A 14,650-nucleotide genomic window follows, 5' to 3' on the forward strand; every position below is an offset into this window, starting at 1 on the left:
TAGCCTGTCGCAAACACTAGTTCAAAATTAGGTTTCACTCCATAGAAAAGTGGCGTTTGCCACATGGATCCAAATCACTGGTCTGTTCAATACTTTGCTAACCATGCTAGTCCAAAGGCTAGGCCTCAAAGATGCTGAAGCTCCTTCACAGCCAGGACTCTGGTATTGTAGCAGGAGGATGCTGGGTTATCAGTGGCTATGGACACTTAGTGCTTGGTGAGAGAACTGAGGACCTGAGGCCAGGTGACCCAGTTCTTTCATGTGGCTTGCACCTAACACATTGTTTTGCTGTTTGAGCAAGGTCTTTCCTTGCACGTTTCCTGGACTTGTTTGCCCATCTCTACAACGTGAGAGGTGATGTTGTTGGTAAAAGCACCTTGAAATTCTGTCGAGTTTCTGTAGCGATGCAGTAGTGTTGCTGATGCCATGAAGTATGAGCATGTTTTTTGGCTGGCCATCTGCTCACATTTTGAAGCTTAGACTGATGGATAGAAGTATTGAGAGAGAAGTGGTGGGTGAAAGGGGTAGCTTTTCCTGAGCAGCAAAATTTTTTTGTGTTCAATCTTTAGCATATTGTCCTTTTCTCTTTTAGTGGTGGCACACCAAGTACTCGAATAACACCAGAGTTTTCTAAATGGGCCAGCGATGGTGAGTGTTGAAATTGTAAATTGTTAATTTATATACTGCAGGAGGGCAGATAGATAGTCCATGTCTTCTGCTTGCCAGTACTTAGGAGAGGTAGTTACTAATGCTCTTGCAGAGTGTCATCAGATATATATGCACAAAAACACGCTCTCTTTTTGAAACTTTACAGCACAATTAATTGTCGTTAATGGCATCTAGGGAAGTTCCCAAAAATGCCACTGTAACAGATATGGTGATGAGAGATGGGGATTGGATTGACTTGATGTCATGTCACTGAAAGGCAAGCTGCTGTATTACAGAGGGAGCCGCAGAGCCTGACAATGTGATGCTGGTGTTCAGCTGCTGGGCATTTAAACTACACAGGTGCACCTATTGTTGAGTATTTTTCAACTGCTTTCTTATATTCCCTTCTTTGAGAGGATATGCTAGAGACTTGTATCTTTTGGATAGATCTTGTCCTTGCTGGCCTTTGTATGGCAAGAAAAGCCTACAGCTCTGAAGCCCTCACCTTTGGAGTGGAATCTCTAGGATCTGTCCTACTTCATGACCTGTAGTTGAGACTCCAGAGCAAATGAGTAAATGTGAATATGTACCATTGCATACATTACTTGAAAGCTCATTGCATTAAGAAGGAAGGGGGAAGTGTTAAACCCATTCTACTTCTGGGGGTTTTTATTCAATGCCAGCAGCACTGTAAGTGTAAGCAGCAACCTAGTGGAAATATGAGAATAATAAAACCTGGCGCTTTCCAGCTGTAGATGCCAAATCCATTTCCAGAGCTGGGCAGTGCTGCTCCAGCTCCCTTAGGAATGAAACTGAAGCTCACCGACCTGAAGAGACATGTCCCAATGATTTTGTTCCATGTTCTGTTCCTGTCATGCTTTGGGCATTTGATTCCCAGCTTTGAAAGTACCTACAAGACACAACTACTTGCCAGTGGGAGTGGGGGAAGGGAGTAAAACCAGTTTTGCCAAGGGCATGATGGTTAAATGGAGAACATAGGATATCTATCGCAGGCATTTTCTTCTGTGGGATAGGCAATCATATTTCTTTTCTGTGATGTAGAAGCACTTGCTTGTAGGTATGAGCAGCTTCAGTAGCTACAGCCACGGAGGTGATGAGGAGGCAGCCCTGATGACATTTGCTATGAGCTGTTTTCTTCATACCTTCTACCTGAATCCGCAGTTATGAATTTACAGCCCTGGGGCTGGTTCATCTTCTCACCTCCAGCTGGTGTCTCACACTCTCTCCAGTGCTGGGAGCAGCCATGATGAGCAGACTATTCTGTCATTCTAGTTACCTGGCATATATTTTTCTGCTTGTATCTGAGGGGTCTCAGCAACTGGAAGAGGCTGAGAGCAGGATCTGGGCTGGGTGGATTTGCTCTGAGCCCACCTTTCTAGAAGTACACTTTCATGTGGCAGCTGCATCGACCCTTCTGAATTAAATCCTTGCTTAAACAATGAGTACATCAGTGGGGGTCAGATCACTATGAAGTGGGGAGAGAGCAGGGGTTGTATTTTGAGCCCTGAATCATAGAAATGTACTGTCCAGAGAGGCCCCCCCACCAGACAGGGACACTTAGCATCAGTCACTTCTCTCTGTTACCAAGAACTGGCATGAAAATGACTCACTGGGGTCCTCTGAAACTGTGACTTGCTCAGACTATTTCATTGCAATGATCTAATGTTGTCTTACTAATTTTTCTGTTCTTCCCTCAACAGAAATGCCCTCAACGAGTAATGGTGAAAGCAGTAAACAGGAGACCATGCAGAAGACCTGTAAGAACAGTGACATTGAAAAGTGAGTGTGAAGTGGGTAGCTTCCCTTTTTCTTGTTAAAGAACCATAGTGTCCCATCTGGTGCTCGCAGCAGCAGTGGTAATCCAAAGGTAGGCCTATTTGAAGCTTTTACCACTGGGAAGGGAAGTTGTGGTGCAACACAAAACCTGAACTTGGAACACTCACCACTGCTGTGTTCACAGAGGGTTTGTGTGGAGTTCTCCACCAGATATATCTATGAGGGCAGGTACCCAGTGACAAGGAATTGGGCACAGCTTCGGAAGGTCTTCTCCACTGCAAATTGCCTTCTTTTAAATTATGTAAATAGATACTTCCATGCTTTCTTACTGTATGTTCCACCTTTCATCTCTTGACAAAAGAGAGTCTCCCCCCTAGCAGCACTGTAACTTAGCAGAAATCTCACAGAGGGAATTCCTTTTTCCTGAAGATCTATTTTGAGCCTTTGTATGGTTCCTAACAGAAATAATGTCTCAGTTTCTGAGTTTTTTACCTGGAGCCCTTTCAGTGGTTCAGAAGTTTAAGTCCCAGTGTTAGAATATACAGTGGTGCAGGGACTGCTGGGCATCTCCTTTCCGTCCTCTTCTGCTCACTGAATGTGCTGCAGTCTAATGTGGAATAGAAATAAAAGGGTTTATCTGCACTGTTCATTTGAGTAACCTCTATTCTAAGTCTCCTTCCACATGCTGCTGGGGTGACTGACTACTTGGGCGATTTGATGGTCCAAGTGTAAAACTACAGGCTGTTCTCTGCTGCCGTGGGATGGAGCAGTGTTTTAAGTTGATTATTGCCTGATATAAAACATTGCCCCAAGATCAACTGAGAGACCAAACAACTTGAATGAGGTGGAAACAATGATTTAATGGTGGGTTTTAAATATTACATTTTGGGGTAAGATCCATGGATAATTTGGGATGGGGAAACATCTAGTGGTGTAGCATTAAGCTGACTTTACAGAAAGTTGTCGTTTTCCTAACGTAGTTTGTTCTCCTGCCCCTGGTCCTGACTTGAGAGGTTGCATCCCTGGCACATTTTTGGATCTCTGCCATTTCAGGCAGCCTGGCAGAGCATATGTTCAGAGTCAGAGTTAAGTGGGGAAACTCGCTGCTGCAGAGGGAACTTTAACACTGCTTTGCTGTCTCAGCACTTTTCCTTTCTACAAGCCCTTTTGTTAGCCTGTCCCAAATGTTGGCTAGCTGCCATTCGATGCTTCTCGGTCAGCAGACTTTGGCCAAGGACCGCTAAGTCTGGGAGCCTGCAGGTCAGTGCAGAACCAGCTTTGTCCTTAGAGCCAGCCAACTTTTGCATGCTGTCTTGGTGGCAAGGACTCATCCCTTCTGCCCTAATCTGTCAGCCTCTGTCTCAGCTGCTGCATGGCTTCCCTTTGGGCCTCCTGCCTGTCAGCCCAGCAGCCCTCCACCCTCCCAGATCCACTCCTATTGAAAATCTTTAAACTGTAGGAGCTGAAAGGATTTGACATTTTCCAGAACACTTGAGCTCAAGTGATAAAATTGACATAGCTTTAATAATCTGATCAAAGAGGCTTTAGCTAGCACCTTTTGAAGGGTCCCAGAATCCTTTCCAAACAACTCTCGTGCTAACGCTGCTGTGAAGTGTGGAGAGTGAGTATGTGTGTGCATCTGTGCACACACACCTTGCTCTTTAATAACCTTGCCTACTAAAGCTTCAGTTCTGCTAAAAGCCAGTAAAACCCAATAGAAATTACAGGAAATTCCTTAAATGTCTTGTTCAGTCTTTCCAATAATGTTAATTTTTGAAAGTAGCAGAGGGACCTTTTTTATTTAAGGTACTTTATTTAACTGAGGTTCAGAAAACAAGATGGTGTTTCAGGTGGAGAATTCCTAGCTGCCTTTTTTTTTTCCCCTCTCTCCTTTCCTTTGAGATTCATGTGTGATAAATAGTTTCTGTCCTGCCATTTAAGGAGTCTGAATGCTCTGTGTGCTTGTCTGTGTAGAGGGGTTCTGTTAAATTAATTGATAACAGGGATCAGAGCTAGAAGCCAGCAGAAAAGGAGGGGGAAGGGTTTCTCACTGTCTGGCTGCTTCCCACTCCACTGCTGAGCCATGATATATGGCGACCCAGCCCAACAGGCTAAATTGATTCATCTCTAGTTCCTGTTTCTTAATCTGGAGCTAAATTGGTTTCATTTTTCTTGTTTTGGGTGGTGCTTACAGGAAGTTTTTGGCAGCATCACTTTACTCCATTGTTTGTAACTTCAATTTTTGCCTTTAAATCTGAGCATTATTGATTGGCATGTTAAACCTTGTGTAGCATCTGATTAGCATTTTTAAAATTGTCCAGAAGCACATGGCTTAGCACCTGTGTCAGCTGTGCGCTCTGTTTAGAGCAATGGCTAATAGAGTTAGCAGTGATCTGCCTATTGATCCTTCTCTCATAAGAATGACGTTCCTTCCTCCCCTCTTCCAAAAATAAGTCCAGGCAAAGAGAGTAGTGTGTTTTTGTTTTTTAATCCATTGATACAGTACAATGAGCAGTTCTCCTTTTGGCACACAGCTGAATTTCTTCACTTGAGCAAGTTAATTTAATCCAAACGTGGGGTTTTAAGGCAGAGTCTCTTGCATGGTTGAACAGCTAGATGGGGTTTGGGGTAAGTCTGTGTTTCTTGCTCTGCTCCTTGTGCTGTGCCAGATCATCAGGAGCTTGGACAAACTGATCTTATCTGTGTAGTGTTGAACTTCAGGTGGCAGCCAGGGGTAGTGGGAAACATGATGCTGGTCCCAGCTCTCCTTCCCAGCACTGTGGGGTATCTCAGTGCTGAGCTGTTCTAATCTTGCCAATGTGAGGTGTCTGGAAGACATGCTGGGGTGCTGAAGGCTTTTGGGGAGACGTGAAGGAGCATCACACCATCTGAGCCCTGGCTGTCTGCTGAAGACCCCAGCCACCACCAAGGCAAAGCTCAGTTTGTTCAATGCTCCTTTACGTCAGCTTGGGAGGCAGCTTTGCTCAGAGAGCAGCTGGTCCCTAATTGCCCAGGCACCCCCCCCACCCCGATGCCTCCACTGATGTTGGACTCTCAGCAGAAGCAGTGCTGCTCACAGAGAGCTGCAAAAAGATCCTTCTCCACAAAAAGTCTTTCTCCCTGCCTTCTGAGGGTCTGGTGCCATTTTGAAACCGAGGTTCCCCGGGGTTAAAAGCCAGCATCTTAATTCAGAGTGCCAATGTTCAATTTTGCTTTCTGCCACCAGACTAGATTGCAGGCCAGCGAGAGAGTCTGGGTTAGTGGCCCACTGGGTCACCTCCCATTTGTTTTCCTCAATTTTGTGTTGTCATAAATTCATTCCAGCCCGTTGTGGTTGATCAGTTTATCTCCGCCGGGGCAGGGAGCGCTGCGAGCATGATATATGGCACAGAGCATTGTAGCCAGCCTCTCCATGAATCACTCCAGCTGTTTGGTGTCAGCCCCAAAGCAAACAGGACCCGGCCGCTGAGCATTGACTACGATGAGCTCAGTATGGGAAGAGACATGACGTATGAATGTTTATTTAATAATTCTCTAATATTTCCAGCGGAGTGTGGCTGTGCCTTCTGGGAGGGGTGAAAGGGGGGGAGGTTGAAGAGGGAAACTCTAATCTGTTGGGGTGGGTCATAAATCAGGCAGACAACATCATTAATCAGGGATGGGACAGAAGTGGAAGGAGGTGGGACTGAAACTGCCATCCTCGTTGGGAAGGGTGCTGTGGTTTTTTTGTGGTTTTTTTTTTTTTTTTTTTTTTTTTTGTAAAACGAATCTTGTTTTTGATTCTGCTTGGTCCCAGCCACACTGCCCACATAATAGCAAACCCGGACACAGGGCTGTTTAAGTGAGTATGCTACCTCTGCTCTGAACCTTGCAATACAAGCCTGCCAAGCATTAAATCCCTTTATAATTATGTTCTTTATATAACACTTCATGCTTATCATGCTTCATTGGATGAGACGCTTGTTGGGTTAAAAAGAGGGTTTTAGAGACAAAAAGCAATTGTATTTGTTTTATTTTTCCTGTCTCCTCTTTCTTCCCCCCCACCTTGCCTCTTTCTAATCCAGCTGTTTTGAAACACTGGCTCTGGAGGGGCTCTGGCACAGCAGCACAGGGAGGAGCATCAGTTAAAATTAAACAAAGTTTAGATAGGGGTCCCTGTGCAGAGAGACAGGCATGTGAGAGCAGTCAGGGAGGTAGCAGTGTCTGTTGGGGAGACCCTGCTCCCAGGCAGACGCGTCCAGGCGGGAGTGGAGTGTGAAGCCAGAGGATTAGCAGAGGCCTAAAAGGGAAGGAGCTGCACTTAAGCTGGTATGTCAGAGGAAAACAGAAGCTGTTGAGAATTCACACCACAGGATAAGCGCTTCCTAGCCCTTCTCCACAGTGTCACACCATTAACAGGCTTTGCTGAGAGACAAGAACATCTCATAGCAAAGACAGAATTAAAAAATTAACTTGAGTCATAAGTGAACTAACGCTTTGTGCTCTGCTAAGTGAGAGCATGATGCTGCTGGTGGGTCCAGTACTAGAGCAGCCCACGTGAACTTGGGAGAGGATTCAGGACACTGAACTGAAGTGTGGGATTGTCAAAGCCAGGCTGAGAAAGAGCTGCTGGGCTGTGCTGCTTGTGTCCAGGTTTTTATCTTTATTAGGTTTTAGTCCTTTTCAGTAGTTCAGTAGTATGTAATACTGTGTTTGTGCTGTATACTGATGTTCAGTGTTGAAAGGATACAAAGATAGATGCTCCATTTCTTTATGATGTGAGGCTTTGGCATTGCTTCTTCCTCTGGGATGTGACAGTGGAGACCAGAGTGCCGGGCTGTGTTTATTCTGCTCCCTCTTTTAACTGTTGGAGAGAAGTTGTACGTGCCAGTGATGGTCTCAAACATCATAACCGCTGTTATAATGACCACTGTGCAAACTGAAATTGTATCAGTGTCTGGTTCTTCACAGGCTGGTGGTTAACGAAGCTCAGCGAGGCAGGCTGTGACTGTACAAGCTCAGACCTGGGGGGTAGATGGTATCTCTCTTTAGTGCAGCGTTGTCCAGAGGTCTGGTCTGATTTCATGCCTTGAGGCAGTTTTCCATAGATTTTGACATCTACATATAGGAAGGGACTCTTGTTTCTGTTGAACCTATAATGTTTTAAAGCTGAAGCATCTGCAAACCCAAGGGAGCTGCTGGCTTCAGGGGCAGTTAGGTTCTGCATTCCTGTCCCATAACTGGTGAAAAAAACAGGATGGAATTTTATTCCTACGCTGGGGGCGCAGTTTAGGCGTCTTGCAATTGACGTCTCTTTGCCTGCCCCTTCTTTTCTTTTTTCTTTTCTTAGTTTCAGAAATGCTGTTAACTTTAATTTGTAGAGTTGCTTCCTGGGAATGAAAAATCGATGGGGGGCTATCGCAGTGTGAAATTCGACTGTCACTATTGAGCTATAGAGTTACCAAGATGTCTTAGAAGGTAAAAAATAAATCGTGGCCCAGCAAGTGCTCAGCTGTGCTATTTCAAAGGGGATATGAGGCTGATGGTCTGTTAGAGGGTACTTCAGTTAGATGGATGATGATTCCCTGTGAAATATTGGAGTTATTCCATAGGTAAGAGAAACTTTAGCTTATAAAACACAAACAGCTGCCTTCTAGCAGACGAATTCTGCCCTTAGATGTGTGAGCAGCTTATCAGAGAGAGGACTCGTCCCTAAAATTAGCCTGTTTTGTTTAACATTGTCTCTGATGGAGCATTGTGGATCTTGCCGTGTTCCTTCTGAAAATATTTTGAGGATGTGACTGTTTATTCACATCCCTTAGCTATGCTGCAAGTATTGAGAGTCAGGGACTGATACTATTTTTTTTAGGAAATGTTTGTGTGGTGCCCAGATGCTCTCAAGAGAAAAGTAACAATTATCTTTACGTAGGCTGCATTCCCTGTTTGGATGAAAGTGTTCCTTTGAAGAGCAGAAAAGGGATCATGTTGTGTCCCATCCGCTGCCAGGTTGCTGTCTCTCTCCTGCATCTGCTGAGGGGCAGCCCTGGCTGCACAGGGCTGGCTCTGTGCTGGTGGTGACAGCGCTACTGCTTTCCTTGGCACTCACGGACTGTTGTGGCAGGACTCAGTAAGTGTTTGTGCTCTGCCAGCTGCAGTATGACAACAGGATGGTTGTAATTACAGCTCTTGGTAGTTTATGCATTTCTTAGGCTACAGTTAGTAAGTATAAATGTGAAATAGGACTTTAAAAAGGACCAGTTTGAGTTAGTTCTCACTAGAGTGGGTAATTATTTCTCTTAAACTTGCATGCACAGTTGCAGTACCACTGAGGGGTGCTTACTGCTGCAAGGAGGAGCATTAAGACACATTTAGTTGGAGCTTGGTAAAGATTTCCCAAAGAATTTAATGACAGAAGAATTCATTGTGCTTTCGTATCTCCTTCAACTCTGTAACACAGAACCCAGCACTGCCTTTACTGCCTTTAAGTAATGTAATTAAAGTAGTTTAATATCCATGTTGATTTTTTGTCCTCACTTCAGTGTTGTTGCTTTTCCTAACCTTACACCCCACTGCTACAGGCACTTCATCCTATTTCTCCATTATCTTTTTTCTTCCTTTTTGATTATTTTGTCTGCAAAAAGCTGTTGTTTCCTGCACAGTTGCATAAGCATTCCTGCTTTTTCCTCAGATAGCCAGCTCGTGACCTGTCCTTCCACCGTACTGCTGGTTTCCTCTTCTAGCTCTGGGACCACAATTGGTTATATGATACTAATGTGCCCTGGCCTCCTTTAATAGCCTCATGTTTCTTTTTGAAGGCACGATTACCTTAAATGATGCTAATTCTGATCCTTTTTTTCCCCGTAAAGGAAACAGCAACAGTGTAAAAGTTCTAGGGCGGCAGCAGCAGTTGTGGGAAGCTGTCTGGAGGATGTGTTACCGCACTGCCCTTGTGTGCCTCCAATCAGCAGTCGTGAATGGAGGTTCTGGAAAGCATATCACCTCCACAGTAAAGCCCTTAAAAGGCTATAGATGAATCCAAGTGCTGCTGTAGTAGCATAGATATTTCCTGTTTATTTCAGTCGTTTGGATGGGGGCCATGGGAGTAGAAGACATTTATTTAATTGCTCACAGAGGCTGGCTGCAAGACTCAGCTGCCTGTCCAACCTTCTGAGCAACTTTCAGCCCTAGGAATTTGCTATTCCTCTTTCACTTCATGGATATTTTATAATTTTGTGCCCTGATCATCCAACCAAAGCTACCAATAATCCCAGACCAGCTCCAGGCCACAGTAAAATGACAAGTTACAGCTGCTGTAAGTCTTCCAGTAGAAAAATAGACCTGCCTAGCTATACATGGAGCTTGGTCATAATGCAAACATGTTTACTTGTGGATGGAGGCAAGTTTCAGTAGGCTGGAACCTTTAGCCTGCGTACCTCAGCAAGGAGAGGATCTGCATTTTCCATTTCCACTTCCTGCCTTTTGAGGCTCTGGCTTGTATTAAGGTAGAGACCACAATGCACCTTCACAGATCTGTTAGAAGTACAATTAGGGTCAGCAGGATGAAGGATACATTTGCAAAATGAATCGAGATATTAACACATTAGATGAGTAATTATTTCTCTTTAGAAACACTGTTTAGAGAATCATTTTCTGATTCAGCCTGTGCTGCCTCAACAAAACCTTGCTGCAGCAAGCCACTTTTCCAGAGCACGGCTTTTTCCTTTATCGCCAAAGCTGCTCCAGTAAAGCAATGGGATTGCATTTATTTTCTCTTTGGAACAGCGAACATAGTCTCTAAATCTAATCAGAATGACCCATGCATTCTTTCTCCCAGCTTTCATGTCGAATCATAATTGCTCAAATGGCACATTTAAAATTTTGGCGCAAGCTCAGACTTTCACTCGCCGCCTTTTTAAATCAGTCCCAGTGGCCAGTGGATACTGTGTAGCCCTACAAATGCATCTAAACATGCTGACTCCGAGGCTCCTTCTATTCTGAATGATCAGCGGTGCCATCTGTCTCTGTTTTGATTGGGGCTGGGCACATGTGTCCCAGCAAAACACGGGCCAAAAAAACAGAAGAGAAAGAGCCAGCGCCTGAATTTACTTCCTGCTTCTGTAAAGACATTGTTGGGTTCTGTGTTACGGAGGCGGGGGAGATATGAAAGCAAAATTAATTCTTCTGTCATTAAATTCTTCAGGGAATCTTTACCCAAGTCCCTACTAAATGCAGCTTAAAATGCCTTCTTGCAGTGGTAAGCTCCCCTCAGTGGTATTGCGACGGTGCATGAAAGTGTAAGAGAAATAATTCTTCTGTGGGGGAAAAAAAGAGACAACATTTTTGGTTTGCATCAAGATGAAATTAGTCAGAAGCAAACTCTGAATTTGGCAAGCAGATGCCAGTATTAACAAGTTGTGCGAGCAAGTATAAAATAGAGGCGCTCGTGACTGGGAGTGCCTCGCAATCGTGTGTGTGTGCCCTTGCATGCACCCCGCTCCAAATTCACAACTTAGAACACGGAAATTAGAATGGGGAACATTGCATTATTCATAACTTGGCAACCAGAAGCCGGGGCGCTTTGCCAAAGTAAACTATTCTCTATAATTACAGGTGAAGCAACATTCTTTAATATCTTACAATACAAAAACATACATTAATCAAGGAAAGAGGGCTTTTTTTTTCCTAGAGGACAATAAATTAGCATCCTTGCCAATTTCCTCAATACATGTGACAATGTTTTACAGGATTATAAGTCAGCCTCTTTAAAGGAGGTTAGTCTAAAAACAAATAAACCAAATAAATGAGATTTTTAGCTAAATAAAGGGGTAGCCAACTCCTAAAACATTGATGTCTTGCCAGGAGATTTACTTTTAGCATTGGCAGTCTTGCAGACCCTTTAGAGGGTCTGAACTTCACTTGGTGTGATTTGACATGGCTCTTCTGTAAACAGCTTTGCTGGGCAGTTTTCTACAGCAAGGGATGCTGTAGAAACCCCTTCTGCTATAACCAGCTCATCTAGTGAAATAAAATCTCAGTACATTGTGCCAGTCCGGTAGCCCACATGTTGTGGGGTGATTCACAGTCAATCTGCCACCAGTGCCTGACATCGGGCTTCTTTCAGAGATGTAAGATACTGAAAATGCCTGAGCTGTATCTGTTTTATTTTAAAGCCACCTGTCACTTTTCTTTTGAAAAACTTACATGTCAGTTTAAGTGTTTTGCTTGTTAGTAGCAAAGGGGCTTTTTCAGCTTTATGTTATGTTCTTGCACTCCAGTAAGTGTAAAAGGCCTTTGAGTCTGTGGATGTCCCACTGACTTCAGTACTGCTCGCCCACATCTGCCAAAATAAACTCCCCGTATCTTTAGCTCTTGTACTTGTTGCAGGTGATGCTTGCTAAATTGAAAGTGGGGACAGATTCTTTCATCAGGTTGAAAACGAAAGCAATTCTTATCCCAAAAAATATAGGGGTGTTTACAGTTAGTGTTTGAAGCTCAGATAGTGAGGGAGTTGTGTTGAAGACAGTGTATGAGTGAGAGCTGAGACAGCATCACTGTGCTCTGCCATTCTGCAATGCTCCTGGGTGTCACAGAGCTGTGCACAGCATGTTAGAGGCTAATAAAACAGGGACTCTTCTCTGAAAGAGTTGCCCTCTCACCCAAATGTAAATTGGCTGTGAGAGGCTTGCAATTACATGACTGTGCACTGATGTTGGGGTCATTTTATCAAGTCTTGAAGATTTGTGCCCCACAAAGTGAGGACTGCACCAGGCTTTCTCTCCTGCAGCGTAGAGGTGGTTATGATAATTGTCATCTACAGCCGTGGTTGGATATGGCCAGGGGCAATTTCTCTGCTCCTGGAACCTTGCTTTGGTTTGATTCTGCCTTCAAAGCATCGACTAGTCTGTTTCTAATATTTATGATATGTAAGCTGCTAGTGACATGACCTCTGCCCTTGGTGCAGGGAGGTGGCATGTGTGTTCTGCAGGGTTCTCCACTTTGGACAAGGGAGGATAAAGGCTTTGTTTAAAAATAAATACATCACGTTCAGGTTTGTCAGTGGTACTGTACGTTTCCCTCTCTGCCAGTCTGTGTTTACAGGCATAAGAAAGCAAAAATAAATGTATGAGGAAGAGAGAAGTTCAGGATATCAAGTGTCAAAAGTAGCCCATGAAATTTTATTGGTGGTGCATTTAATCAGTGCTAAGCGTTTTTTACAAGGTACACACAAACAGTGGAATTGTAAAAATTTATGGAATGCTGTGTACAGTGTGGCCATTTATGAAGAAAGGAAAATTTATATCCAGTTGAAATAAACCAAAGGGGAATGTTTTATGGAGACTCCTCAACAGCAGGATACATCAAATGAGATCTGGATAAGATAAGGATGGGGTATTTGCAGGGGCTTCTTTGAGGTGTTTTCCGGCTTCTTCAGCAGCTAACAGTTTGCGTTTTTCTGTGGCACTCAAACAGGCAGGATGCTGGATGCAGGGACAGTGTGGTGTTTGTGTTTCTCTGTACAGTGGAAAGGAAACACAAGTGAACAGCTGCTACTGGTATCTGTGCTGCAAGGCTCTCGCTCTTGGGCTTGTTCCAGTACAACAGTTTCTTGAGCAGCCCTTAATATCCAGCTGGGAAGGGTTAACTGAAGCCAATCACTCTGACATCAGCATTTTTTGTTTCCTTTTTGGTCCAGTATTTTGTTGATGATAAAGCACAGACATAGTCAATTGAGAGATTCCAGAGCTGCAGAATCAGAGATAATTTAATTAACGGAATTGCTTGTGATTGCCCACTGGGACAGCGGGTAGGAATTGCTCGATTTAATTTGGAGAAACAAAGATCACATGCATGCTAATGTTTAACAAATAACCCGTGTTTGGGTTAAAGTTTTTTAGCAAAGAGGGGGGCAGCCATTTCCCAGGGGAGATTTCCCAGGAGGTGATTGCTGCCTAACAGCTCAAAGCTACAGATAGGTCCTTTTTACTCTTCCATAGTATTTCTGTGCACTTCTTCTGGCCTTTTACCTGAATAAAGCAAGGATTTTCTCAGAGAAAGTGTTCTTATTTTCAGTGTTCAGGGGAAAATGCTATGAGTAGTAGAAAAATACACACTGGGCACAAAGACTGAAAATTATCATATGCTCTGCCCAGTCTCACAGACTTGCATCTTGATACCCAGAATCCTCAGCTGTGACTGCCAAGGTGTGGAAAACTTAACCACAAAGTCCAGGGAGAAGTACAGGACCCAGCTTCTTCCACGAAGACCCCTCCCTTCCTGTTTTTGCTCTTGTATAAACATTCTCCTTCAGGCTCCCATTTGTGGTGGTACCACAGCGAGTCTCTGCTCCAGGAGGGAGATCCCCTCTTGGTACATCCTCAGCCAGGAAGGACAATTCAGGTATCAGTGAGGCCTCTCACACCTGCTGGAGCAGCACGAGCACTGGGGCTCAAGGTATTGCTCTTGGCAGCAGTTGTGCTCAGCAGGTCTCTCTGGAGGCTGATAAATGACGTTATCCAAACGCGTCAAATCAGAGCGCTGAGGCGCAAAATTGTTAAGAGTCCTCCTCCATCCAGTATGAGGTCAAGGCAAAGCAGAGAGCCAATTCCTTCTCTGTGATTCCCTCTGCCTCACTTGGCAGGGTAACTTGTACACAGCTTTCCCCCGTTCATGGCACTTGGCTTTCTGACCCTCGCTCCACCCTGGCGTTACCCTGTAAAAATTCTGCCCAAGGCTGCTCCCAGCTGTGTCCAGGCAGGCGCACACAAGGTGCACACACAAGAGGGAATCCTGAGGGAGTTCCCAAGATTGCTGCTGCAGGAAGAGTTGCTCCTAAGCGATGCTTATCTTTAGGATACAAGCAGCAGGTTGACGGTAAAATGACACTAAATGGAATGGCATGTGAACCAAGTGTGCTGGCCACCACGGGAGCCAGACACATGGGAAGTGACTCTCGTCTTTATTCCATCCCTGGAGGTAGTTTCAGTTTCCTTTATTTACTAATGTTCTCCCTATTTCCCTTGACCTCATTTCCTCCAGCTTTTCGGAAGCAACCATGCAATTATCGCTCACTTTGGGTTGACCCTTGGCCGCCACGTCCCTTGTTGCTGCTGCTCCAAGAGGTTTTCCTGAAGTCTCAAGTGCAAAATGCTCACAGCCAAAACTCCTATCTCTCATGTGACGTAGGAGCTGTGTCTTCAGCACTGTGCTGTGCGTCGGGATTTGTCCT

The 14,650-nt window shown here is 44.5% G+C and overlaps 1 protein-coding gene across 6 annotated transcripts in view; it reads left to right on the forward strand.

Annotated features, from left to right (window-relative positions):
- The window catches only part of RNF220 (ring finger protein 220), a 220,176-nt gene that overhangs the window by 190,326 nt on the left and 15,200 nt on the right, over nt 1–14,650 (forward strand). For all 6 annotated transcript variants that reach the window (XM_082287655.1, XM_082287658.1, XM_082287657.1 and 3 more), the window contains 2 exons: nt 593–648; nt 2,370–2,448. In XM_082287655.1, the coding sequence (XP_082143781.1) occupies nt 593–648; nt 2,370–2,448 (135 nt within the window). The remainder of the gene's footprint in view (nt 1–592; nt 649–2,369; nt 2,449–14,650) is intronic.

This window comes from Coloeus monedula (genome assembly GCF_965178545.1).
Source record: "Coloeus monedula genome assembly, chromosome: 9".
In the NCBI taxonomy this organism is placed as follows: domain Eukaryota; kingdom Metazoa; phylum Chordata; class Aves; order Passeriformes; family Corvidae; genus Coloeus; species Coloeus monedula.